The sequence below is a fragment of the Camelina sativa genome, chromosome 12, assembly GCF_030686135.1.
Source record: "Camelina sativa cultivar CO46 ecotype springtype chromosome 12, ASM3068613v1".
Lineage (NCBI taxonomy): Eukaryota > Viridiplantae > Streptophyta > Magnoliopsida > Brassicales > Brassicaceae > Camelina > Camelina sativa.
Genome location: NC_141891.1, coordinates 835,724 through 860,359, shown reverse-complemented (window position 1 = coordinate 860,359; position 24,636 = coordinate 835,724). Strand labels below are relative to the sequence as shown.

Genomic DNA, 24,636 nt, shown 5'->3' with positions numbered 1-24,636 from the left:
TCAACCATTTAAACAAAAAAAAGGTAAGATAGCTTTTTGCATTATTTTACAGATTTTTTTGTATTAATTAACAACCAAATATGCATACTCCACATGAAAAGTAGATGAGATCGTGCTTTTGTGTGTGTAAATTAGAACAAAGATTATTGGTTTTCAGAAAACCTAAGTTTTCAAACAGATTCACTCAGTATATACCGTCTCTACAAAACCACCGCGGAATCCATAAAATCATATGTTTTTTAACTGTAGTTTCAAGTATCGATCAAGCGACATGTTAATCTTCTACTGTGTTCATATCTATATCTTGAGTGAATGCTTGTCGCCTCTTTATTTTTGGAATTTTCACTTCACACGATATACTAATATACTATGTATAGTATTACGCGTTTTCAATTGATGATCATATTCACTAATAAATAGTACGTGGTTTTTTACCGAAAAAAATGAGTAATTATTTATATCTATGAAATATTATAAAATTAAATACAACAAAATGCACTTTGTTGATACACATTATATAACACAGTGACCGTCGATATCATTAGAGCAAATTAAACTCTTGAATCTTAATGATAAGTAGAAGAGGAAAAAATAATTAAAACTCTTTTAATGATAATAAGAAGAAAAATATATCTTATTAAATATTCCCGTCGTTTGGCTAATTCCGAGGTACAATTCGGGAACAAATGATAGTGTGACGAAGCGAGACGACATCGTATCACGTCTCAAGCTTCTGATATATCGAACCAGGGAGACCTATAGCAATCCTTCAGCTTCAGCCATATACATATCTAATTAGATTCGACAAATTGGGTTCTCTATTTTGATATTCTTTTCCGACTATTGACTTATCCCTCAAGGTAACCTTTGTTTTGCAGGTAAGAGATGATGTTCTCTGCCATCAGACGTGGCGAAGACGAACTGTCGTCTCCTGTGTGTTTCAGTACTACCTGTAAGAAATTACAGAAACATACATAAATACTTTATAATACAAATTTACGTTCCAAAATCTTCAGTTACATTAATTGTATATTGAATTCAATACATATACATGACGAACCTCGCAACTCAGTGGTGTCTCGTAAGGGTCGTCGATTCCAGTGAAGCCTGGTTCAAGAAAACTCCACACAGTTATGTATCTTTTTGATACTAACCTTTCTGTACTTTTTAATACTAATCCAAACTGTGTGTAACATATATAGTACCTTTGATTTTTCCGGCACGTGCAAGCTTGTACAACCCCTTTGGGTCTCTTGACTCGCATACATGAAGAGGAACGTCCATGAACACCTAGAGTACAATTTTAAGTTTCCGTAATAATTATCAATATACATACTTACAGAAGTAAAATCATCGGATCGGACTATATAAAGTAGCTAGTAAAACGGTATATAGAGCGTACCTCGACGAAATCGCCCTCAGGTAACAAGGACCGGCACGCGTCTCTGTCTCTCCGATACGGAGAAATCAAACTTGCTATACAAATGACGCCAACGTCAGCAAACAACTTAGCCACCTCACCTGATATATATACATTATAACCACCATATTGAGTTTTTGAATAAAAGTTTCCACAATATATAAACCATAAATATATATAACGTTAAAAATCGGTTTAATACAACGTAACGTGTACCGATTCGTCTTATGTTTTCGGTACGGTGCTCAGATCTGAAAGTGAGGTCCCGGTTAAGGCCGTGACGGACATTGTCGCCGTCGAGTGTGTAAGTGAGTTTGCCTCTTTCAAACAAGGCTTTACTTAGAGCACAAGCAACAGTGCTTTTCCCTGAACCGCTGAGACCAGTAATCCAGATGACACAACCCTTTTGTTGAAGAAGTTGTTGTCGGTCGCATCTGCAGATCGAACTCTCGTGCCATACAATGTTCTCTGCCTTCTCCTTTCCGTTAACTCTCCTCTCTTTAAGATTCGTTTCTGCCCAAACACATACAGTAGAAAAAAGTGGTCAGCTTTTTTTATATATAGATATTTTTGTTTTAAAAAACTGAACTATCTGTTATATGACGAAACAGAGAGAGAGAGAGAGAGAGGGAGGAAGATGGAGAACCTGAAAGGGCGGGAAAATCGGCGGTGAGGGAAGCTTGAGCAGATACGTTAACGGCGGAGATTGGATGAAAAGAAGCAGAGTTCGCTACTATTTTTCGGTTCTCCGCCGGAAGCTTGAGGAAACCGTCACTTGGAGGTCGTCTTCGCTGAGAATCGCCGCTGAGACCTGGAAGAGAACAGAAAACTGACGGTCGCGATGCTCTGATAGCTAATCCTTACATTGGAATCCGACGATCAAGAAATTTGCAGACGAAGGTGGTGGCTGTGTTTTTACGTAATTTCACAACAACAACAAAAATAGAAAGAAAAAAAACTTTGTAGATATAAAATTTATGTGTAAGAAAGAAAGAAAGAAAGAGAAGGATTTATATGAAAGTATATAGAGAGAGTAAGGGAGTGAGTAAGAAAACAGGTGAGAAGTAGAGAGTCATATGTTTCTTCCACAAAAAACACATGACCATATTCCATCATTGAAACCCTTGTTTTTATTTATGTATAATACTAATTAATCAGAACTAAAGTTACTAGTATTGGAAAAAATTACTAGCTACTAGAGTGTTTTAATTTGAATATTTTTAGTTAAGAAAATATAGTGGTTTTGGTATGTGTGCATGGGGTCACTGTTGGAGGCCAATCTTTTGGGAAAACGATTGTAGTATGTCTTTTTCCATCTACCAACCTAGCAACATATGCCCCCATTCCGAGTCCCATGTGATTTATAAGCTATATATATATATACTATTTTTTTCATCTTACTTACAACATATCTTATGGTTTTTATTTGTTTGTTTAAATAATTATGCTTGACTGTCTTTATATACGGAGAGAACGATGTCATTCAAATAATACTTTCAGTATCAGATTCAACACTACACACTTTCCTACTGCACTACTTATTTGATTTTTTTTTTTTGTCTCAATTCTCCTAATTGTTGACTTGACTTGTTCTGAACAGTCAGACAGTCAAAGCAGGCGCTTAGGCGGTTCCCTCTTGGTTATGGGTCTTACACCTATATTGGGCCTTCTAGCCCAACAGTACTAGGCTTTGAGGCAGACTCATCTCAACTATGGCTGTACCACAAATTCAGAAGACTCTCTCAAATTACAGCCTTTCTTTTTTCATACATAGTGATCATAAGTGTAAGATTGTTTAACTTGACTCCAAAAATTGTCAGAGATTTTGGTTTCATTTACAATTTTAGTATTGGCTTTTCTCTAAAGAACAAGATCAAAATCAAAAGAAATTTATCTCCATGTTTTACATAAAAAAAACCAACTACAAGATCACACAGATTAAATCAATGTGTAAATAAAGCTGGCTCGTTTGATTCTTCATCAGACTCATTCACTATGATAGGAAAAAATAAGAAGGAGTGTTTGTCAAGCCACGGAAATGGGAATGGAACACACAATCAATCATATTTGAAAACAAAAAGAGTGCTTTCTTTGGTATAAATGACCAAATCTTTAAGAAGGTAAGATTGGTACTCAAGAAGAACCTGCATCACCGGGAAATGGAAACCGAAGAAACCCTTTCTTCTTCCGGCAAAACTGACCAATTCGGCGACTGTACAGCTCTAAGCCACTTGAAATCATCCACATTGGACCAGTTCTTAGTCTCCTCATCCAAACCAGCCTTCTTCAAATCTTCTTCAATCCCTTGGTAATCCAAACAGTAAGGAGCAAATCTAACACCATTACTGTCTTCAATTATGGGACGACTCCTCACTCTCAGGTAGAAATCACTCTTCCTAGCGCAATGGATTCTTATCTGATGCGAGGCCAACACAAGAACACAATCTTGTACGTCGTCGATCAGAATCGAACCAACCACTGGACCTGTGTAGACGTTACAGTTCTTCAACCTGTGAAGAAACAGAGCGTTCACAGTTCCTGTTAACTCTACTTTGCATGAATCGAGATCCGACAATGTGAATTCTCCGATCGACGAGCCTTTGAAACTTTTCACCAGAGTCTCTCCGTGCTTGTTCCTCAATCCCGGAGAATCGCGTACGGGTACGGGTACGGGGACATTCGGAGGTGGTGAAACGACGCCGGGTTTTTGAATCTCCGGGAGCTTTTTGGTCGTCGATTTGCTCTTGAACGAGAACTTCTTCTTCGGGATTAACTCGGCGGAGAGGCTCTCGAGGCTCTGCTTGAGATCTGATACTATTTTCAGAGACGACCGTACCTCGTAAGAAGGAAGGAAATAGGAATTCTCAGCGAGAAGCTTCTCGAGATTGTTGATCGCTGAGGAGATATCAGCAAGATCCGATTTAAGCTTTGACGAATCTGTCGCGGAGGAGGAGGAGGAGGACGAAACGAGTCGTGACTCAGCGATTCGAGACTCGATGGATCGCTTGGCGTCGGAGAATTTGGCGAGAAACGAGGAAGTCGATTCGAGAGTGGAGGAGGAGGATGAGGTGTCAGGTAAATCGGATTTACGAGCTTGATGACGAGCAGAAAGGCGTTCAAGCATGTCATGGTGCTTCTTCTGCAATGCCGGATCTAGGGTTTCGGGATCGTCGTCTTCCATAACCATTTTTGCCCCAATTGTGACGGCGTTTTTACAAATCGAAGCTAAGGACCAAGGATAACCTAAACGTCACCGTTTCGATCATTCCAATGAAATAGTAGTAATGATAAAAACAATGATATTGCAATTTTATACTTGATGATGTCAAAGTGTGCTGACAGTAACCTCAGGTTATCTATAAATTACAAGATAACCCAAAATCAAGTGTATAATCAAAATCAGAAGTATTTTCTATTGTCGATTATAAATAGTTTGTATGTGTGTTTTGACCTATGAGAATGAAAAAAAAAATATGGTTTTGGTTTGTTTTGTAATTATTTTATAAATCAAAAGATTCATCTAATGCACAAATAGTTTTTTTTTTTTTTTGCTTTAGTTACTTAGAATAATAAACATAACATGCACCATAATTCAGTGAAAAGAAAAAAAAGATAATTCATTTTCTTTGGAATATTCTTTTTGTATTTGAAATTCTTATTTAGTGATCATACAAACTAATATACGATACTAAAAACAGTTTAGTTGTTCAATCTAGTAGCTTGTTTAAAGATTTGTTTCTTTCTTGGTTTGCAGCAACAACTCGTCCCAGTTCTAAAAGAACCACAAGTCCAATCTGTATAACCTTTTGATATGCAAAGCTGTTGGCAATTGTTAGTGCACGGTCCAAAACAATCAGCGTCAACGGTGAATGCGTTTGCTTGTTCTACATTTAAAAAAATCTAGTTAGAAATAAATAAAATACAATATGTAGGACAAGAAAAAAAAAATATAGTAAAATAGTTAGAAATAAGCTTTAACATAGCTAAGAAAGCATTTCAAATAATTGAGAATATTGATAATAAGAGTTTGAAAATATTGATAATGAGAATGCTTAATTAACCTGCAATGACCAACAACAAAATTATTGCGATGGTACCAACAACTGCTAAAGATATGTTCTTGGCCATATTTTTTTTTGGATTATTGTTTGTATGATAAGGTGTTGTAAATATTTTCTAATGTCTTGAGGTTGATGGATTTTGTTGAGATAAAATAGGTCTTTATATAGTTTTTTTTGGTGACATAAATTCCTAAGTACATAAAGAAAGAATTTTAAAAATGCAAATTTTGAAATATTTGACTGTAAATGATTTCTTACACATTTGATTTAAAATTTATCACCTTGTAGGAAACTAAATCATTCTTAGAATCGAATAAATATCAATCATTAATCATTAAATATCAATCATCAATACAGTTTTTAGAAACTAACCATTCTTAGAATCGAATAAATATCAATCATCAATCATTAAACTAAAAACCCAAATCAACAAATATTTCACATCCAAAACTAACTCATTCCAAAACTAACAAAATCGGACTCAATCAAATGAAATCCCTAAAGATCCTCTATAATACATCTCAAATCAAAATAATTTCCAAAACTAACATAATCTTACTGTTTAGGAAAATATTAAGACCATCTCCATCGGACAAATTTGATGGAAGTCTTAAAATTAAATGTAATAAATAAACACTTAAACAGTAAAAGATGTCCAACCTCAATGAGAATTGTGTTTCTGCCGAGACATAATAGAAGACACTCTAAAGACACCCGACATGTCATCATTTTATTGGTCAGTAATAATAATAGTTATTATTTTTTTACAAAAGACTAGATTTTAACCCGCGGTACACCGCGTGCATATAATTTTAAATATATGATGTTTTATAAATAGAGAAATAACCTAATTTTTCGGCCGTTTGTACGACTAAATGTTTATATTAATTTTTTAACCTGTAATATACTATTGAACATTTGTTTATTATATTTAGTTTGTTTTGTTTAGTGTTTGAGATTCTATTTCGATTTTTAATTATTATAACAAAAAAATAAAGGATCTAAATACATAATAAGTCATGTATATGATATAATTAAATCACATTTTTCCTAATGAATTAATTATTTTACACAATTTTAGGTAAAACAAATTGATTTTATATGTCAGATATTATAATATTTATAGTGTTGGCAAATAATAAAATGAGGATTTAAACCGTGTTAGCACATATTTAATAATTCCAACATGTCCTTTTGATAATCACATTATATAATTTTTTTTTAATTTTACATATTCATAATAGTTTAAATTTTATTAAATATATATATATATATATATATTATAATATTTAAATAATTAGGAATCGAAGTTCTTCTTACGTTAAGAATCAAAACTCACAGGTTTGGAAAATAAAATGGAAAATATATCAAAGTTTATGTCTCTATATAATATTGATTGCTGTTTTTTATTTTTGGTTGGAATGAAATGTCAAATATTTAGGAAACAAAATCTGAAATGATGTTATTTTTGGAAAGTTTTTAGGGATTAAATTTGTAAATAAGTTTTAAATACATATAATTTCAAGGGTAAAACACCAAATACTTAAAAATGTTAATATAAATTTAAGAAATAAAATATGTCGTGATACTATTTTTGAAAATCTTTTTATAAATTTTTGAGAGGTTAATGTTGTAAATAAAATTTTAAATAAGTAAAACTAAAAAGACATAACACAAAATCGATGATACAAAATTTTTTCTGGTGATCCTTTCGAATCGAATCGAATCAAAATCGTCAAGTTTTGGCGAGAAACGAGGTAGTCGATTCGAGAGTGGAGGAGGAGGAGGAAGTATCAGGTGAATCGGATTTACGAGCTTGGTGACGAGCAGAGAGGCATTCAAGCATGTCATGGTGCTTCTTCTGCAATGCCGGATCTAGGTCTTCGGGATCGTCGTCTTCCATAACCGTTTTACGCCAATTGTGACAGCGTTTTTACAAATCGAAGCTAAGATCAAGGATAAACCTAAACGTCACCGTTTGATCATTCCAATGAGATAGTATGATAAAAACAGTGATATTGCAATTTTATCCTTCATGATGTCAAGTGTGCTGACAGTGACCTCAGGTTATCTATAAATTACAGGATAACCCAAAATCAAGTGTATGTGTATAATCAAAATCAGAAAGAAAAAAATATATGGTTTTGGTTTGTTGTAATTATTTTGTAAATCAAAAAATTCATCTAATACAAGATAGTTTTTTTTTTTGTTTACTTTTTGTTACTTCGAATAATAAACATAACATACACCATATTAAGTGAAAAAAAAAAAAGATTATTCATTTTCTTTAGATTATTCTTTTTGTATTTGAAATTCTTATTTAGTGATCATACAAATTAATAGATGATACTAAAAACAGTTTAGTTGTTCAATTGAGTAGCTTATTTAAAGATTTGTTTCTTTCTTGGTTTGCAGCAACAACCTGACCCAGTTCTAAAAGCTGCACAAGTCCAACCTGTATAACCTTTTGATATGCAAAGTTGTTGGCAATTGTTAGTGCACGGCCCATAACAATCAGCGTCAATGCTGATTGCGTTTGCTTGTTCTGGAAAAAAAAAATCTAATTAGAAATAAATAAAATATAATGTGTACTACGAGAAAAAAGTATTGTAAAACAATTAGAGATAAGCTTTAACATAGCTAAGAAAACATTTCAAATAATTGAAAATATTGATAATGAGAAATTGAGAATGCTTGATTAACCTGCAATGACCAACAACAAAATTATTGCGATGGTACCAACAACTGCTAAAGACATGATCTTGGCCATTTTTTTTTTGGAGTATTATTTGTATGGTAATGTGTTGTAAGTATTTTCTAATGTCTTGAAGTTGATGGATTGTGTTGAGATATAATAGGTCTTTATAGTTTGATTGGTGACATAAATTCCTAAATAAATAAAGAAAGAATATCAAAAATGCCAATTTTGAAATTCTTTTTGAAATATTTGACTGTAAACGATCTCTTACACATTTGACTAAAATTTTATCACTACTGAATTAGTAGGAACCTAAATCTAAGATGGGAAAGATGAATATATATGTAAATTTTATTTGAGCATATAGCAAATTTGTTTTAAAATGCTAATATTGATATAAGACTTTGACTATCTATAAGGAAATATATTACAAAATATTCAAACATGTCTTGGTCAACATAATAACTTGATTATATAAGTTAAAACTGAAAAAAAAAATGAAATATTGTTTAAAAGTTTTTTTTGTTGAAGTATAATTAGTTAAGGCATATTTATAAACAACAATAGCTAACTGGTTTTTAGTTTTTTTTTTTTTGTTTAACGCAAATTTGATTAAAAAACAAGAAGGATAATCCAAATACATAGAACACCAACGACAACACCATGACCAAAATACAAAACAGAGCAAACCATTAACGGATTCTGGATTTTAGTTATTTATTTATTTTTACAACAACTGGTTTTTAGTTAATATTGTACGTTTTTCATACACAATTTCTAAATAAATATTTCAAATACATATTAGAAATATATTAGCTTTTTAACTGAATTGGAGTTAGTTTGGTTCGGTTTCACATACTGGGTTATATATTATACAGGTTTGGTTCGGTCGGATTCGAGAATTTTGATTCGATTCGACGATTTTACCCAGTCCTACTACTAATACTTTAGAAATTGGAGTTCATTTTTCGTAAAAGATTACAAATTTGGAGGAGTAATATGCAATATTTGACATCAAACTCTTTTTTTCTTCTTTTTTTACATCTTCCTTCGTTGCTTCGCTTTTTTTATTAATTTTTTAAAAAATAAAAAAGAGAATAAAATTAAATATTTATCGTCGTCGATCCTCTTCTCTTCGCACTAAAGAGAGAAGAAATCTGAAATTATCGGATCGAATCGAATCGGACAATCGCAGAGAGAGAGAGAGGCTAATAAGCGTAAAAGAGAGAATAATACTCCGTGGGGGCTTTGAGAGAGAGAGAGAGAGAGAATCGGACGAGTCTAAGGGATCAGAAAAAACGGTGATACGGAAGCTAGTTTTAGGGTTAATGGGCGCCGCGGGCTCCAAACTCGAGAAAGCTCTCGGCGACCAGTTCCCCGAAGGTGAACGCTACTTCGGATTCGAGAATTTCGGCAATACTTGCTACTGCAACAGCGTTTTGCAGGTACACACATACTTGTACCCCCGATTTTAGATAATCGTATCATGGTTTGACCTTTTGGTTTTCCCAATTGGTTTCAAAAGGTTCAAATTAGGGTGTGTAGTGAGAACATTTACTAGAGCTTTGTTATATAAGTGTACTCGTGTGTAATTTGCAATTGTGTATCCTCTCTCTATTGTTTTGTTTTGTGTGTTTGCTATGTATATGAATGAGTTCTCTGGACTGGAGAAAGGCTACTAGAATCCTTGATGTGATGAATCTCCTCTCTATCCCTTATGTGCAGGCTCTTTATTTCTGTGTTCCCTTTCGTGAACAATTGCTCGAATACTATACCAGTAATAAAAGCGTCGCCGATGCTGAAGAGAATCTTATGACCTGCCTTGCAGACTTATTTTCTCAGGTATTTTATTTATATACATAACTTCAAATGGTCTTAACTCAAATGACCATCTTGATTCTCACCTTAGTCACTTATTAAAAAGGCACACAAGTAAAAAATGTCGTATGGGATAACAGGAACTCGATACTGTGTCTTTTGTTAGGTATCTTCGTTTCGTTAATCTAAGAAGTGCTTGATGTAGGGCTTAGTAATGTCATATCCTGTCAATCATCATCTATTTCATTGTCCTGTGCCTATTCATTTTATGCAGGAAACGAAAGTGTTATCTTAAGTTTAATCATTGTAATTCTTTCTGTAGATAAGTTCCCAGAAGAAGAAAACTGGTGTTATTGCGCCTAAGCGATTTGTACAGAGGTTGAAGAAACAGAATGAACTGTTCCGGAGTTATATGCACCAGGTGATCTTTGCAATTTTTTTTCATCTTTTCTAGCATTTTTTTTGTTACTCTACATGTGAGAAAAGCAATTTGAACTGGCCATTGCATATTTGATTGAACTCGCCATTTTACTCTTATGTAGGATGCACATGAATTCCTGAATTATTTGCTGAATGAAGTTGTTGACATACTGGAGAAAGAGGCAAAAGCGACAAAACCCGAACATGAAACCTCATCATCATCATCTCCCGAAAAGATTGCAAATGGACTGAAAGTTCCTCAGGCGGCTAATGGTGTTGTGCACAAAGAGCCTATTGTCACTTGGGTGCACAATATTTTCCAGGTCAGTTATTTTCAATGACAAGGCTCATCATGTTTCCTTCTAAGGTTTGACTGTGTAGTACATTTTTGGCTTAATATATAAATTATTCCGGATAATGTACACAGGGCATACTTACCAACGAGACAAGGTGTCTGCGATGTGAAACAGTGACAGCAAGAGACGAAACATTCCTAGACCTTAGCCTTGATATCGAACAGAACAGTTCGATAACTAGCTGTTTGAAAAACTTCAGCTCCACAGAGACTCTTCACGCTGAAGACAAATTCTTCTGTGACAAATGCTGCAGGTAAGATGTTGGTTCTTAGTCTCACCCCATTGCTTTTCATAGTTCTTTAGCTTTGCTTTAATTGCTGCAACTACATATTATTAGTCTTTGAGCTCCCGTTTTCCTTTCAATGGCTGCTCTGTATGATTTATTACGTGCAAGGGCAATTTCTTAGCGCTGACCAAATCCCGATTCTTTTATGTTTTATATAACAGCTTACAAGAAGCACAAAAGAGGATGAAGATCAAGAAGCCGCCACACATCTTAGTCATCCATCTAAAACGATTCAAATACATCGAACAGCTAGGCCGCTACAAGAAGCTCTCATATCGAGTCGTCTTCCCTCTGGAGCTAAAGCTGAGCAACACGGTGGAACCCTATGCAGATGTGGAGTACTCTCTGTTTGCAGTGGTGGTTCATGTCGGAAGTGGACCAAACCATGGTCATTACGTGAGCCTTGTGAAAAGCCATAACCATTGGCTATTCTTTGATGATGAGAATGTTGAGATGATTGAAGAATCAGCTGTTCAAACATTCTTTGGATCGTCTCAGGAGTATTCGAGCAATACTGATCATGGTTACATCTTGTTCTATGAGAGCCTTGGACCGACCAAGTAAAAAAAAGCTGAGAAAGCAGCAAACAAAAAGGGGCTTTCTTCGTTTTTCTTTCCTTAACTATTAGTAAAATGGTATATGCTTGTCTTAAAAATGTCAACTCAATTGACAGTAACTTTTTCTTTTTTGTTTTTTTGGATTTCTTTCTGTCTTCTCTCTCCCAAAGATACTTACTTGGTGAGTTTAAAAATTGGAAAAGTTTTAACTGAAATATGTATACTTTGAAAGGCCATGTACAGTTTATGGCAAATAACTCCTTGTCTTTTACATCTTTTTCAGTCAAAGAAAGAAGCAAGGAAGAAGGTTTACAATACTGTTGAATTTACATTGGTTACTTCTTTTTTATGGTCTCAAAGTTGTCTAAAGTTTTGTATTAATGTCGTCTTTGAATTCACCATAAAACAGAATACCAAAATGTTGTTAGTACTATATATGAGTACGATGGAATATGTTAGATAACTTTTAAAATACGGCCCATTAAGAAAAATTGGGCTGATAAAGATATTTAGGACCCGGCGGCGATAATCACTTTTGTCGTGAGAAAAGGCTATATAAACAAACATGTTGATAGTTTTATATACGGCCCATTAAGAAAAATTGGGCTGATAAAGAAATTAGGTCCCGGCTATAATCACTTTTGTCGTGAGAATAATAAAGCTACATAAACAAACAAACAAGTAAATAAAAATATTCCAACAAGAAAAAGAGAGAGACAAAAGAAAACAGAAAAGAAAGTTCACGGGAGAAGAAGTTGACGAAGAAGATACAGACAGAAAAGGCTTGGATCACCCGTGAGCTATGTGCTTTTTTTCTCAAAACATAAATGTTTTCATTTTTCTGATTCAACAAGTGATTAAGAATACTACCTCTCCCAAACCTATGACATATTTCTTTTAAACCACAAATAAATTACAAAAACAGATAAATATATAATTTTACTCACTTAATAATAACAAGAGTAAAATAATTTATTTAAAGCCTGGCAATGGAAAGGGGAATTAAATGCATATGATATTTTGAGTTTCAGCAAGAAAAAAGAAGAAGAAGAAGTGCATGGGTGGATTTTATATATATGGTTGGGTATACCAATTTATCATATAGTACTATAGACAGTAGTAAGAAAAAAAGAAGAAATGATTTTTTAGAGCATAACTAACAAAAAGGTAGTAGACAGCTCATAAATAGTAAATTGTAATTATGACTGATAGTAGTAGACTAGTAGTAGTAGCATCAAACAACAGAAGAGAAAAAGAAAAGAGAGTACAGAGTACAGACATGCATTTATTTGTCAGTAAATGTCATTATGTTGTTGATGATCCCATCCATATGGTGGTGGTGATTATGAAATCTCTTAAGTAGTACTAATCCAAGTTTAATGAATAAACAAAACAATAACAAGATCCAGAAGGAGAGGATAAAAGAAGAAAGAAAAGAAAAGAAAAAGTAAAAGGGTAATTTGGGAATATAAAGTGAAAAAGGAAAGGGCGAAGAATTAGGATTTGTCGTTATCCTCTCTCTGCTGCTGAATAGGGTGTCGCAATCAGAGATGGATTGAAGAAAAGCCATTTCACAGGCGAATCGCGCCGGGCCCTGAGAAAGAGCGTCTTCCTCTTCAATCTCTCTCTCTCTCTCTCTGAATCCGTTCGTTACTCAGAAGCTTCCGTTACAACAACAAAAAAAAAAAACACTCTCTCTCTACATGCATTTGTTACACTTTACAAAGTCTCTTCAAGCTTCGTCTTCTTCCCCTTGGCTCACCTTCATTTTGAAGCATCGGTTCTAATTTCCCTCCGTCGGTTCACCATTCTCTCTCTATCTGCGATGGGTGATTTCTTCGATGAGGTTAGTTTAGATTACTCCTTCTACTTTGTTTTGATTCTTCCTCCTATCGATTTGGTTTTTGTTTGTTTTTTGAAATCGAATCTTCGATTTGGAATATTGTAAAGAAGATAAGACTTATACGGCTCTTCAGATTCGATTCTGGATGTGTCTGTTTGTGGCCATTATCTTCCTCTTAGGATGGATCATGAGAGAAAGACTAATCTTGTTGCAACTGTTTTAGTGTAGTCGTTACTTACTTAGGTGAAGAGAATTAGTGAAATCATCAAATTAAGAGAAGTCTCTCTTACGTTTCACAAATTATGTCGAGCTCTTAATCCAAGTTGTTGTTGTTACACTGTTACTGTTTTGCTATCTTTTGATGGTTTTTTGGTCAACGTCTTTGTTCTAGCTTTCCATGGTGTGATCTGAATAAGTGAATAATATCTACAGGGGAAGCAGCAATTCGTAACTGTTGCAGATGGGAATGCGCCACTACCTGTCAAGTATCCAAGCTTCAAGCCACCTAAGTCGAGTTTCAGTGATGGTGGCAAACATATTCCCATTGGTAAATTGTTTATAAGATTACGCTGTATCATGATAGTTTCTCGAAGCTTTCTAATGAGTAAAATTCTGTTTTATGTTTTTGGTATTGCAGATGTTTTCCCACTTCTTGTCAAGGAGGCTGCTTTCCCTTTGAAACAAGACCCTTGCATCGATACTCCATTGGTGAGTTCTCTTTTTTTTTTAGGTAACAAGTCCTTAAATTGTATTGACTCTTGCTCTGAAACTATGATTTTCTTTAGAGTAGATCATGATCATTGTATTTGGTTGCATTTGAACGAGGGTTGATATGTTAATCAGTAGATCATTGGTACATCTGAGAACTAAATAGATGTTCAAGAAGTAGTAGCATTGTGGGTGTTCTATGATAAGGTGTGCTAAGTCCTCTAGACTCTTGCCATTTTTGTTTAGGTCCAAGATGTGTGTACTATCTCTGTTTTACCTGATGAAGGAAGTACAATCCCGCAATGTACCTCGCAGTTTACTCTCCTGAGCTTCGTCAAGGCTCTGCTTCCATCTAAAAATCAGATGTTGATCGATGCTCAGCTCAACTGTCAGAAAACGCAGAACCGCATCAATGTGCTACTGGGAGGCACAGATTCTTACCAATCATGCGTTGTGGACATTAACGTCGAGAAAGGGAATGGCGGTGATACAGTGACATCCCATGACGAAATTGTTGGAAGTATGAAATCTGAGAGTGTAGTAAGTTCTTCCTATTTGTACCTACTTTGCTTGGGTCTATATCGTGAAGATGATATCCAAATGTCTGACTCTTATGTGGTTATTATGATATTTTTCACAGCATATGCAAAAGGTATTACAGAGACAAGCAAGCTTGAGCACTGGTAAGATAACAACATTTCATTGAAGTTGCATAAATTAAGATTATGGTTGTTGTGTTTACGCACTTGAGAATGTTCTGTTGCAGATAAAGCTATCTCTGAGCGATGCCATGATGCACCAACGAACAGGTGGAGAAGATACAAGCGTGCCGCTTCATTTGATTCAAGAAAAATCGTCATTCTATTCTCAATCTTGTAAGTATATACCTCTACTTACTTAATGCGTATACGTTTATTACCTTTGATGAAGCATTTCACTATTAACTTTAAATGTTCTTAAATTGCAGATCAAGTGTGGGAACATTGATATTGATCTACTTGACATTGAGAGTGAAGCAAAACGGAGACAACAACAGCTTCAATCACATGTAAACTGTAACATCTCTTTTGACCAAGGGGTCGTCTCTGTTTTGAATCTCTCTTTTCTAAAACTCGTCTTTTGTTCCAAGTTTCATAATGTCGATAATAACATTTCTCTGTGCATATCACTTGCAAATGCTTAAGGCCTGATTAACGTGTAACTAAACGAGAGGTTAAAAAAGTAAAAACAAGAGAAGAATCAACAGTGTCGTAGGCATCGTGATCGTCGTAATAAGTAAGTATACAATTTATACCAGAATAACAGCAGGTTCTTGTGATCCGTCAGAGATCATGTGCAATAGTTATTAAATCTTCAAACGAACCAAGTAAAATAATTAACAGATAACTGTATGCAAATAATCAACAAATAATATGTTAATGGTAACGTCTAAGAGATGAAAGGCACACAAAACTTTTCGTATTGTGTTACAAGTTTTGATTGGCTGTCTATACTGATCAATTGCAGAATAAGGCAAAAGATTCACTTATAAAAAATAGTTGAAGAAGGTTTACTTCCGTGATACTATCATCACACTTAATCCTTTTTCTCTTTAATGTTTTTATACTCTGTGTCTGTTAATGTCTGATAAGATGAAAATCACAAAACTATCTTGATCCCTTCTGTTTGCTTCACAAATTTCTTTAATGGAGTATGATGTTGAATCAACAAGAACAGCCTCCTCCTCCTCCTTCTTGCTCACCTTGTGATGAACTTGAAGTGGTCCTTAGATTCACGTCAACCATGTCCTCTGCTTTTGTCGCTGATGAATATGAGTCCACCCCAGGTAAAGCTGCAGCAATCTTCCGAAACAAAGCCTGCGAAAGTAATAATCATTCGTGTTTGTGAGAGAAATCAGACAACCAGAAAAAAACACTCACGTCCCTAATATAAGTTGCTCTATACCTTGATGTTGAAATTTTCTTTTGCGCTGGTCTCGATGAACATCAGTCCATACTCTTTAGCCTTATCTTCCCCTTCACTGATTGATACTTGCCTGTTTTCATAATATCATGAATGACACATATAAGACAAAGATAACTATATAACCGTATAGAATCGAAGCTGATTCTGCTTATTTTTATACCTTTTATCAACAAGATCAGTTTTGTTTCCAACAAGAACAATAATAACATCGCCTTGACCTCTTTCTCTGTGTACATCCTCTATCCATTTCGAGGTATTCAGAAACGTTTTCCTATCTATCAGACACAAGTACTTGAACTCATAAGACACAAAATGGGGAACCAAAGAATCAAGGACAGAAAAGAAGCAGGACTCACTGGCAACATCATATACAACAATGGCAACAGAAGAATCTCTGATGTAACTTGGGATAAGACTCCTGAATCTTTCTTGTCCAGCTGTATCCCTGTAGTAATCAACAAAACCCCATTTGTGTTATCAATTGAAGCACTTAACACTATCTTATAGGTTAAGTTTAAAGAAAAAAAAGAAGAAGCAGTTTCTTAGTTCTCTCACCAAAGCTGCAAACGAACTGTTCGATCTTCGAGGTACATTGTTTTCGAAAGGAAATCGATCCCAATGGTAGGCTGCAGATATAGAGAGAGAGCACAATTAAAAGTCTTAAATGACTAATCAACACGTTAAGTAACAACAATAGATTACACCCAAAGCAGAGTCCATAGCATGGATGAGTCTATTGTGATCATAATAACCTTAAGTAAGGAGATAATTAATTAAAGAACACAACAACAACAACAACAACAACAAAACAGATTAAAGTTGATGTCGGAGAATTGACGAATTAACTAGAGATGAGAAATTACAAACCTAACCACGGGTAAAGATTATCGAATGAAGGACAAACCTGGTAAATGGTGTCGAATTTGTCATACATGAAACGAGTGATGATGCTGGTTTTTCCGACAGATTGATCACCTAAGAACACCAACTTAAACTTGGCCAAAGGTGAGACAGCCGCCATGTTCTCTCTCTCTCTCTCTCGTTCGTTCAGAAGAAAGAAAGATCCGAAAGATTGAGAGTTTCTTCTCTATGCTTAAGAGGAGGTCTCCAAGAAGAAGAAAAAGAAAAAGAAAGAGAAGGAGAGCACGACGACCAAGAAGAAGACTCGGTCGCACACAAAGCCTTGGCAAAATATATATTCAACGATCTCTGCGGGGACTTATATATAAACAAGCGTGTGAATATTACTCGCCTGACCCTGACGTGCGGTTTGTGTATATCTCTAATACGCTTTTGTTAATATTCATTCGTGTTCTAAAGAAACAAAAGATATGTTTTCTAAAATTTCTAGATATGATCAAATTTGAAGTTACTAACACCAACCTACTACTACTACTTGATTTTGGATGATCGGAGATTGGCAAAAATGACCAAGGGAGAGAGTCCACAATTATTACAATTTATCAGAACACGTTTTGGCTATCTGTTAATGTGATTGATGAAACATTTGAATCATACACACACCCAAAAGTCCATCAGCAGAGCAAAACACAATAAAAGCTTGAATCGATCAGCAAGTAGCATCATAAGGCTTATATATTTGTATTCGTTCCATAAACCTCAAACCCCCCAACTTAAAACAAAACCAACAATCCAAATTCAGAAACACAAAACCCCCCAATTCATAAACCCTAAAATTGGGATTATTAAATTTTCTCATTAAAGAAACAAAAAAAAAACCCTACTTACCAACAAATCTCATATTGCTCCATGGAAACTTAGCCGTACCCGCCGCCGCCGCAACACCACCAGCCCTCGTCGGAGAATTAGCCCTTTCACCGCCACCACCACGACGACCTTTACCTTTACCATTATTACCATAACCACCGATCTCTCTCTTCTCCTTCCGATCAAGCCAATGACTCTTCTTATCATCTTCCTCCTCAACAAAGCTAGATCCTTTCACTTTACTCTTCCTATCTTCCTCAATGTACTTCACCGGAAACAAATCCCTAGAAATCGACAAAGGGCTACGGAGAGTGACGTAAGCCTTCTTGTAATCAGCTTTCGCTATCAGCAAACCTCCGCGTTTCTTCTTCTTCCCGTCCATGTTCAGCGTGTTCACTTTCTCCACATCGAATCCGTAGAGTGATTCAAGAACTCGTTTGATCTCGATCTTCGTCGCCGATGGGATCGTTTTTAACGCGAACTCGTGTATGATCGTTAGCTTCGCTGGCATCATAAGCTTTATCGGAAGATTCGCGAAATGAACCACTCTTCCTCCCAATCTACTCCCCATTTTTTTTTTCTTAGGTCTGAGAAAATGAAACTGAGGGTTTCTTCTTCTTCCCCACTCAAATCACTCTTCTCTCACTCACATTTGCTTTAATGGGCCTTGAATGGGTCTTCAATGGGCCGAATGAGTAGTTTTAATTTTGTTATTTTTTAGAGTCACACAAAATCCTCATTACAACTGAGTCCTGCTTATAAGAGAGAGATATTGATGATCTTTTAAGCCAGTTACAAGGTAAAGAAGGACAACAACATTCATCATCACTTTTACTACACATTTTTACAAATAGCGAATCTTCTTCATCAGGGTCAAGACCACCTGCAGATACCAGGCTCCGTTGTTTTGCTGAGAGCTAGAATCTCATCATACTTTGAGCCATATACAAATCCCCATAGCTGCAAAGTATCAATATCAATGGTGTGTTTCTTTGTTTCAGTTAAAGGGCTGAATCAATATAGAAAATGAATCTTTTTTTCCACTTTAGGGTAAAGTTAACTGTACCTCCACTTCTTTCACATCAAAGTCCTGAGAGTTTGCGAGACAAGAGTTCCCATACGTCTCTGAGTAAGCACTTGATCCGCTTAGCCTATATAACAACACAATGAATCAAATTGGATTTGAGGAAATATGGTTTGTTGTTCGTTGCAATGGTAAGAGTTCTGGTAGGGAAAATCTTACAGCTCACTGTCTAGATAGAGAGCAAACCGTCCACCACCTCCCAAAGCTAGAAATTCCTTGGAGCATAAAGTGTAGAACCGATTTGCGCCTGTACCAAAGTTACAAGTGAATAATGGAAACAACTCCAAGTAGTTCTATGTATCTAATAAGCAATGCATAATAAATACCTGTGGGACGGTATATTGTGGGTTGTCCTGACTTATTTGTGAAAACAAATGTACTATTGGTTCCCTGACAACAACAACAACAACAAAAAAACCAACACAAAGAAGAATGTGAATTTATAGTGAAAAAGAAAGAAAGCTTGATAGATGGAATCAATATAAAAATTGGATCTTTAGCACCACACCTGATACTTTTTATCAGTTGGAATCAAAGGTGCTTCGACAAGACCACCAAAAACCGAACCTTTTCTGTCTCCGACAACCTGAAACAGAGGCGATTTCCACAGAGCTCCATAAAAAAATTCACACTTTTACCAATGTTTTGAATTAGAAACTGAATTTCATATACCAGTAAACTGAGACCAGGCCAGAGGAGGCTTTTCCTGTACAGTGTAGACAGTGATATACCATGCCTCCATGTACTAGAAAATTGCAACAAAAATTATCACACACAGCCATAGAATATATGAAATATAACCCATTCTTAATATTTATAAATCAGCTCCAAATGAAGTGAATGAGTCCTCTCACCTGTAAAGCAATATCCATTTCCTCCCTTGAACAAGCGCAGGAAGTGAAGTATATAAGGAACGTCTTGACTGGTCCGATAAAAGCAAAGAGGGCTCTGAAACATCAGGTAGAATTACTTGCACTATCTTTGCTTCCTCTTTGACATTATTATTCTGCATCGGCTTCATCTCCAACCCATCATATTCAGTCTCTTCATCGTCTGGTATCACATCAGAATTTACCTTTCGTTCCTTAGCCCCCGGAAACTTAACAGCCTGATAAAAATTCTTCAAATGCTGTTTATACTTAGACAACAAGCTCTTCTTTGCACCACCACTAGTAGCAGCCTCCTTCATTTTTCCAATATGATTCACCGAAGATGATGATGTATCACTTGTTCCTGCCTCAGAATCTTCTTCTTCTTCTGATTCCTCGTCTTGATCCTGATCCTTCTTTTTGTCTTTGGGGTCCGAAGATAACAGTGAACCAAGGAATGCAGAGAAAGAAGAAGTATCTGGCTCGTCTACCAAATCCTTCTTAGGCTGCTCCTCAGTGATAGACTCTAGTTGATTTCTCTTGTTAGACTCATCTTCCTCACCCTAATTAAGAAAAGAAAAATGAGAAAACTAACCTGAGCTCATTAAATATGATCACACAAATTTATAGTCCAACCTAGAAGCGCTCAATCTATCAAAATAGTAGTACAATCTTCAAACAACTATGCATTAACGCTTTGACCCAGAAGATAAGACTCTAAATGGCAATAAAGAACAAGACTGAATAATCGTCGGATTGATGGTTGGGTCAACACAAACAAAAAGAGAAAAAGATGAAAACTTTAAGATTGGTACCGGAAGAGGGGGAGAAGCAGAGGAGGGGGGTTTATCAGAGATGGGATTAAGAAGAAGACCAGCGGTGAGATCGGTGACAAAGTGCACTGCTTTGCTTCTGAAAGATGATGATTTGTGGTGTTTCCCCATTTTTTTTCTTGTGTCGTGCGTCCTCTCCTTTTTAACTGAATCCTATTTTTAGTCCAAAATTCAAAACTTGCAGATTCTGACCAATCTACACCACAAAATTGAGTCAGCTTTCTCCCACCAATCTGTTAATTAAGCTGTGATCGTTTACCTAATACGCCATTCTTAGAAAACTTTGGAAAGATCATCATACCATCTCTCTGTCTCTCTCTCTTCTTTAGTCTTTGGTCTGATCTTATCCGATTAGCTACCTTTTAATTTTCTTTCTTTCTTCAGAGCTGAATTGGTTAAGGGACAAGGGTTTTGGTTTTGGATATGAAACGTTTTTTGAGACAGCTTAACTAAAATAGAAAAGACGACCAAACATATTCGGTGAGAGAAAGGTGACGGCGAGCCTTACGAGAAAAGTAGTCTTCAAAGCTTTTTAGTTCGTTGGTTTAACACTATATATAGTTTGTAGACGATCATTGTACAAGAAAGACTCCATGGCCCAATGGATAAGGCGCTGGTCTACGAAACCAGAGATTCTGGGTTCGATCCCCAGTGGAGTCGATTTTTTTTTTTTAATCCACTTTTGTTTGTCCAATCAAACGATGACGTATCGAGCCTTACTTGCCTCTTTTTTTTTTAAAGTGAAGACTAAAATTGTCACAACAAGGATCAAATATATAAAGTTATGAACTTCAATGTAGCTACTAGAAACAACAACACCAAGAGTGTTTAGTGTTTATTAACGAACCGTACAAATAGATGAAGACTCTAGGTAACTTAAACTCTAAAGAACCTGAAACGTGATAGTCTCCTAGTCCTTAGACCAACGAAATGCTGCTTTCACCGCCGGGAGGCTTCCTTACACCACCAAAGTAGTCTCGGGACTCTGACTTCCCGTCTGCGAAAATATTGTTTCCGCTCATTTCCCTTAGTTTAGCTGAGCTTAACTGCTTATCCGCAGTACCAGGTGATTCGTCGCCTTTGAAGATACCGTTGCCTGTGAGTTCCTGAAACTTCTGGTTATGTATCTTCTTTGATGTCTTTACAACAGGTTCTTCACTGAATAATATGTTGCTTTGTCCTCCTGCTGGCTGTTTGCAAATCGAAGAGAAAGTTAAACTTCTTTTGGGCACCAAGTCTCAGTTTCTTTTCAAAGCACTGCCAAGATAAAGTATACTTACATTGGAAACTTTAACAGAAGTACGTAAGTTTCTTGGTGCAGGCTCACCCATGTCTCTGTTACCTCTAGCTTCTTGTTGAGCAGCAGCCAAAGATCGAGGCTGAATCTCAGGTGGAGGTCCAAAGATGTTATGACCGCTGATCTCTTCGATCTTAGCACTTGATATCTGTTTGTTGCTCTTTAAGTCAGCCTCGGTGAGCAAGTTTCCGCTCAGCTCTCTTTGCTTTGCAACCTCGGTTAAAGTGGTAGGTTTCTTCGGGGATACATTCCCGTCAGCGCTGAAAGATATCTGACTCATCCCATTCAGAGTCTGCTGCAAATTTCAGAATACATTACTACATAACTACCATTTCCGAAACAAACATAAGAGTCACAAGACAAGTAAGTTACCTGATAGTAACGGAGTCCAGTCTTTGGATCAGTAGCATCAGATTCAGACCCAACTTTGGCCTTATCAGTAAATATGCCACTACCAGTCATCTCTTTCAACTTGTACCCTGAACAATTCTTCCTGTAAAGAGTAAAATCGCCTTAAAAACAAGTAAAGATTCAACCTTTTAACACTTGGAGATCATGGAAAGTAAAATCAAATTAGGTAAAGCTAAATTAAAAATAACAACAAAGAAGAGACAAAGACCTCCTCAATAGATAATGAATGAACAGTAGTAGATTGACATGTAAATTGGTGGGGCTTGATGAGAACAATGAATGTAATAAAATATAGAATTAAAAAATCATCAGATAAGCCAAAAAAGCATTTGACCAATCTCTTTTCATAAGTTCATCATTCCTTCATACAACAAAGGAACCATTTTTTTGTGAATTAAAAAAAAAAAGACAATCACTTTCAAGAACCAATTCTGTTTCAGCTGTAATACTTTAGATCTGGTAATGAAATGGTTAAATAAAGATTTTGCATGAGAGATGAGATTTAAAATAGATTTTCTTACAGCTTATTGAGAGACTGAGCTTCCTCATCTGTGATCTGACCTCCGCCAAGAATCTTGCTGATTCCATCTGACGGCTGTAAAATGAAAGAAGTTTATGGTTCAGCTTTCTCAATAGAAAGAGAAAGTGAGAAACATATTTAATGAAGAAACAAACGGACCTGGTGAGAACGAGAGGCGGAAGGGGTTGTAGAATGCTGAGGAGGAGGAGGGGTTTCCGACCAGGAAAGCAGATCGGCGGTGGAAGTGTGAGGGTTTCTCACCGGCGTGTTTCTCTCCATTTTTTTGTTTTTCTTTCTTCTGATTCAAAAAGTGAAAAAAAGGTTTTTTCTTGAAACACTTCAATGGTTTCAAAGATATCTTTTCTCTTTTCTTTTTAACTTTAAAATCAGAAAAGGAAAATAGAAAGAGATTAGTGTTAAGTTTAAAATAGAATTTGTTATTTATTGTCTCATGACAGAAATAGAGTTTTAATTTAATAATCTTTGATAAACCGAATTGAATGAAGAAAGCTACTGAAAGCATTAAATTTAAATAGATTTTTTTTAAAAAACCAAAAAAAAAAGGTACTACATACTTACATAGAACATAGTACACCAAAAACTTTATTAAAAGCAAAATGTAGTTTTTTTCCCTTTCTCATAAATGATTTGTTGTCATCATCATTTCATATAGGATTCATCTTAGTAGTTGAAAATAACTTTTTTTTTTTTTTTTTTTTACTATTTTACCGCATTTTGTATATTATTTTCCAAATTTTCAGCTAATAAATTTTTTTTTTTCTATAACGGTTAAGTATGGATAAGTTATAAAATATTCAAATTCAATTCAAACCAAAATCTTGAACTTTCATATTGTAAAAATTATAAACATATGAATAAAAAGTTTAAAACTAATTTTTATTTTGTCCAAAAAAACTCATTTTTTATTTATTTAAAACAAAAATAAAATAAAACTAAAAATTGTAATTAAAAAATTAAAAACTGTAAGAAAATATTTAAATTTTTTTGTGGAACCTCTAACGATCAAATGACTAGATCTAAAATCCGTTTAACTTTCACATCATATTGCAAATTTATTATTTAATTTTTTATTTTTGAAAAATTTATTAAAACTTTAAAACTAAAATGTTCATAATTTAAAAGAAAAATAGAATGTGAATGAAAGTTTTAAAATCAGTAAGAAAAACCTTTTAAAAATTAATTAAAAATTGAATGCTAAATCTAAATAACGATGGGATAAACAAGTTGAATTTGTGGAATCTCTAACGATCAAGTGACTATATCAAATGACTGAATCTAAAATCTGATTAGTTTTCAAATCATATTGTAAACTCAATATCCAATTTTTCATTAATTAAAATTAGAAAAGTCACTCATTAATTAAAAGTAGAAAAATCTTTTTTTTTTTTAACTTTAAAAAAAACCTTTTAAAAATTAATTAGAAAATTGAATGCTAAATCTACATAACGATGCAATAAACAAGTTCGATTTGTGGAATCTCTAACGATCAAATGACTGGATCCAAAATCTGATTAGTTTTCATGTCATATTGTAAACTTATTATCCAATTTTTCATTAATTAAAATTAGAAAATCTTTTTATTTATTTAAAATAACCTTTTAAAAATTAATTAGAAAATTGAATGCTAAATCTACATAACGATGCAATAAACAAGTTTAATTTGTGAAATCTCTAACGATCAAATGACTGGATCCAAAATCTGATTAGTTTTCACATCATATTGTAAACTTATTATCCAATT

The 24,636-nt window shown here is 34.8% G+C and overlaps 9 protein-coding genes, 1 non-coding gene and 2 pseudogenes across 15 annotated transcripts; 3 read left to right on the top strand and 9 right to left on the bottom strand.

Annotated features, from left to right (window-relative positions):
* Positions 1–610: 610 nt before the first annotated feature.
* Positions 611–2,632, bottom strand: LOC104729320 (adenylyl-sulfate kinase 2, chloroplastic-like). The gene is made up of 6 exons (XM_087479541.1): positions 2,067–2,632; positions 1,637–1,933; positions 1,403–1,521; positions 1,206–1,290; positions 1,061–1,107; positions 611–950 (listed from the first exon to the last, which is right to left on the bottom strand). The coding sequence occupies exons 4-6, from the start codon at positions 1,282–1,284 to the stop codon at positions 849–851; spliced, it is 228 nt and encodes a 75-aa protein (XP_087335667.1). The 5' UTR covers positions 1,285–1,290; positions 1,403–1,521; positions 1,637–1,933; positions 2,067–2,632; the 3' UTR covers positions 611–848.
* Positions 1,364–2,776, bottom strand: LOC147930084 (adenylyl-sulfate kinase 2, chloroplastic-like). Its single transcript, XM_087478656.1, has 5 exons — positions 2,687–2,776; positions 2,285–2,327; positions 2,067–2,231; positions 1,637–1,933; positions 1,364–1,521 (listed from the first exon to the last, which is right to left on the bottom strand). Exons 1-5 carry the CDS (start codon positions 2,774–2,776, stop codon positions 1,364–1,366), a joined length of 753 nt encoding a protein of 250 aa, XP_087334782.1.
* Positions 2,777–3,295: 519 nt separating this feature from the next.
* On the bottom strand, positions 3,296–4,912 carry LOC104729319 (tubulin-folding cofactor C pseudogene; annotated as a pseudogene). Its single transcript, XR_015574029.1, has one exon. The product of XR_015574029.1 is annotated as a tubulin-folding cofactor C pseudogene (transcript).
* Positions 4,913–5,119: 207 nt separating this feature from the next.
* Positions 5,120–5,592, bottom strand: LOC109128171 (defensin-like protein 75). The gene is made up of 2 exons (XM_019233998.2): positions 5,482–5,592; positions 5,120–5,304 (listed from the first exon to the last, which is right to left on the bottom strand). Exons 1-2 carry the CDS (start codon positions 5,546–5,548, stop codon positions 5,120–5,122), a joined length of 252 nt encoding a protein of 83 aa, XP_019089543.1. The 5' UTR covers positions 5,549–5,592.
* Positions 5,593–7,762: 2,170 nt separating this feature from the next.
* Positions 7,763–8,313, bottom strand: LOC109128149 (defensin-like protein 75; annotated as a pseudogene). Its single transcript, XR_015575238.1, has 2 exons — positions 8,185–8,313; positions 7,763–8,026 (listed from the first exon to the last, which is right to left on the bottom strand). The product of XR_015575238.1 is annotated as a defensin-like protein 75 (transcript).
* A 918-nt stretch (positions 8,314–9,231) lies between these two features.
* Positions 9,232–11,873, top strand: LOC104729318 (ubiquitin carboxyl-terminal hydrolase 3). The gene is made up of 6 exons (XM_010448258.3): positions 9,232–9,624; positions 9,905–10,021; positions 10,320–10,418; positions 10,540–10,740; positions 10,845–11,026; positions 11,221–11,873. The coding sequence occupies exons 1-6, from the start codon at positions 9,508–9,510 to the stop codon at positions 11,621–11,623; spliced, it is 1,119 nt and encodes a 372-aa protein (XP_010446560.1). The 5' UTR covers positions 9,232–9,507; the 3' UTR covers positions 11,624–11,873.
* A 1,016-nt stretch (positions 11,874–12,889) lies between these two features.
* Positions 12,890–15,330, top strand: LOC104729317 (uncharacterized). 2 transcript variants are annotated; one of them, XM_010448256.3, is made up of 7 exons: positions 12,890–13,462; positions 13,892–14,006; positions 14,097–14,167; positions 14,414–14,707; positions 14,808–14,850; positions 14,934–15,042; positions 15,135–15,330. In XM_010448256.3, exons 1-7 carry the CDS (start codon positions 13,442–13,444, stop codon positions 15,217–15,219), a joined length of 738 nt encoding a protein of 245 aa, XP_010446558.1. In that variant the 5' UTR covers positions 12,890–13,441; the 3' UTR covers positions 15,220–15,330. The 2 variants fall into 2 exon arrangements, with proteins under 2 accessions (XP_010446558.1, XP_087333940.1); XM_087477814.1 differs by having other exon boundaries at positions 13,115–13,462; positions 14,483–14,707.
* A 345-nt stretch (positions 15,331–15,675) lies between these two features.
* LOC104729316 (ras-related protein RABH1c) lies at positions 15,676–18,472 on the bottom strand. Its single transcript, XM_010448255.2, has 6 exons — positions 17,037–18,472; positions 16,688–16,758; positions 16,489–16,577; positions 16,293–16,407; positions 16,112–16,202; positions 15,676–16,023 (listed from the first exon to the last, which is right to left on the bottom strand). Exons 1-6 carry the CDS (start codon positions 17,151–17,153, stop codon positions 15,871–15,873), a joined length of 636 nt encoding a protein of 211 aa, XP_010446557.1. The 5' UTR covers positions 17,154–18,472; the 3' UTR covers positions 15,676–15,870.
* LOC104729315 (uncharacterized) lies at positions 17,711–18,431 on the bottom strand. The gene has a single exon (XM_010448253.3). It carries the CDS (start codon positions 18,429–18,431, stop codon positions 17,874–17,876), a length of 558 nt encoding a protein of 185 aa, XP_010446555.1. The 3' UTR covers positions 17,711–17,873.
* On the bottom strand, positions 17,711–21,139 carry LOC104729314 (uncharacterized). Of its 2 annotated transcripts, none has more exons than XM_010448252.3 (9): positions 20,948–21,139; positions 20,629–20,842; positions 19,799–20,376; positions 19,617–19,689; positions 19,453–19,530; positions 19,271–19,334; positions 19,104–19,191; positions 18,927–19,011; positions 17,711–18,820 (listed from the first exon to the last, which is right to left on the bottom strand). In XM_010448252.3, exons 2-9 carry the CDS (start codon positions 20,755–20,757, stop codon positions 18,734–18,736), a joined length of 1,182 nt encoding a protein of 393 aa, XP_010446554.2. In that variant the 5' UTR covers positions 20,758–20,842; positions 20,948–21,139; the 3' UTR covers positions 17,711–18,733. The 2 variants fall into 2 exon arrangements, with proteins under 2 accessions (XP_010446554.2, XP_010446553.2); XM_010448251.3 differs by having other exon boundaries at positions 20,906–21,093.
* A 94-nt stretch (positions 21,140–21,233) lies between these two features.
* Positions 21,234–21,306, top strand: TRNAR-ACG (transfer RNA arginine (anticodon ACG)). The gene has a single exon. It is a non-coding gene; the product is annotated as a tRNA-Arg (tRNA).
* Positions 21,307–21,399: 93 nt separating this feature from the next.
* LOC104729312 (uncharacterized) lies at positions 21,400–24,195 on the bottom strand. 2 transcript variants are annotated; one of them, XM_010448249.3, is made up of 5 exons: positions 23,034–24,195; positions 22,876–22,949; positions 22,316–22,436; positions 21,927–22,235; positions 21,400–21,836 (listed from the first exon to the last, which is right to left on the bottom strand). In XM_010448249.3, exons 1-5 carry the CDS (start codon positions 23,151–23,153, stop codon positions 21,564–21,566), a joined length of 897 nt encoding a protein of 298 aa, XP_010446551.1. In that variant the 5' UTR covers positions 23,154–24,195; the 3' UTR covers positions 21,400–21,563. The 2 variants fall into 2 exon arrangements, with proteins under 2 accessions (XP_010446551.1, XP_010446550.1); XM_010448248.3 differs by having other exon boundaries at positions 21,927–22,238; positions 23,034–23,513.
* Positions 24,196–24,636: the final 441 nt, after the last annotated feature.

Coding starts and splice junctions, on each gene's coding strand:
- LOC104729320 (XM_087479541.1), bottom strand. CDS start 1,284: ATGGACGTTCCTCTTCATGTATGCGAGTCAAGAGACCCAAAGGGGTTG. Junction 1,108..1,205: donor ACGTGCCGGAAAAATCAAAG/GTACTATATATG, acceptor TTCTTGAACCAG/GCTTCACTGGAATCGACGAC. Junction 951..1,060: donor AGACACCACTGAGTTGCGAG/GTTCGTCATGTA, acceptor AATTTCTTACAG/GTAGTACTGAAACACACAGG.
- LOC147930084 (XM_087478656.1), bottom strand. CDS start 2,776: ATGGGACTCGGAATGGGGGCATATGTTGCTAGGTTGGTAGATGGAAAA. Junction 2,232..2,284: donor CTTGATCGTCGGATTCCAAT/GTAAGGATTAGC, acceptor GTTCTCTTCCAG/GTCTCAGCGGCGATTCTCAG. Junction 1,522..1,636: donor CGAAAACATAAGACGAATCG/GTACACGTTACG, acceptor TATATATATCAG/GTGAGGTGGCTAAGTTGTTT.
- LOC109128171 (XM_019233998.2), bottom strand. CDS start 5,548: ATGGCCAAGAACATATCTTTAGCAGTTGTTGGTACCATCGCAATAATT. Junction 5,305..5,481: donor TTTGTTGTTGGTCATTGCAG/GTTAATTAAGCA, acceptor TTTTAAATGTAG/AACAAGCAAACGCATTCACC.
- LOC104729318 (XM_010448258.3), top strand. CDS start 9,508: ATGGGCGCCGCGGGCTCCAAACTCGAGAAAGCTCTCGGCGACCAGTTC. Junction 10,741..10,844: donor GGGTGCACAATATTTTCCAG/GTCAGTTATTTT, acceptor TAATGTACACAG/GGCATACTTACCAACGAGAC. Junction 11,027..11,220: donor TTCTGTGACAAATGCTGCAG/GTAAGATGTTGG, acceptor TTTATATAACAG/CTTACAAGAAGCACAAAAGA.
- LOC104729317 (XM_010448256.3), top strand. CDS start 13,442: ATGGGTGATTTCTTCGATGAG. Junction 14,007..14,096: donor TGGCAAACATATTCCCATTG/GTAAATTGTTTA, acceptor TTGGTATTGCAG/ATGTTTTCCCACTTCTTGTC. Junction 14,708..14,807: donor GTATGAAATCTGAGAGTGTA/GTAAGTTCTTCC, acceptor TATTTTTCACAG/CATATGCAAAAGGTATTACA.
- LOC104729316 (XM_010448255.2), bottom strand. CDS start 17,153: ATGGCGGCTGTCTCACCTTTGGCCAAGTTTAAGTTGGTGTTCTTAGGT. Junction 16,759..17,036: donor AATTCGACACCATTTACCAG/GTTTGTCCTTCA, acceptor CTATATCTGCAG/CCTACCATTGGGATCGATTT. Junction 16,024..16,111: donor AAGAAAATTTCAACATCAAG/GTATAGAGCAAC, acceptor TTACTTTCGCAG/GCTTTGTTTCGGAAGATTGC.
- LOC104729315 (XM_010448253.3), bottom strand. CDS start 18,431: ATGGGGAGTAGATTGGGAGGAAGAGTGGTTCATTTCGCGAATCTTCCG.
- LOC104729314 (XM_010448252.3), bottom strand. CDS start 20,757: ATGGGGAAACACCACAAATCATCATCTTTCAGAAGCAAAGCAGTGCAC. Junction 19,690..19,798: donor AAATGGATATTGCTTTACAG/GTGAGAGGACTC, acceptor GCAATTTTCTAG/TACATGGAGGCATGGTATAT. Junction 19,192..19,270: donor CACAATATACCGTCCCACAG/GTATTTATTATG, acceptor ACTTTGGTACAG/GCGCAAATCGGTTCTACACT.
- LOC104729312 (XM_010448248.3), bottom strand. CDS start 23,153: ATGGAGAGAAACACGCCGGTGAGAAACCCTCACACTTCCACCGCCGAT. Junction 22,437..22,875: donor GCTCAGTCTCTCAATAAGCT/GTAAGAAAATCT, acceptor TACTCTTTACAG/GAAGAATTGTTCAGGGTACA. Junction 22,239..22,315: donor CTGGACTCCGTTACTATCAG/GTAACTTACTTG, acceptor TGAAATTTGCAG/CAGACTCTGAATGGGATGAG.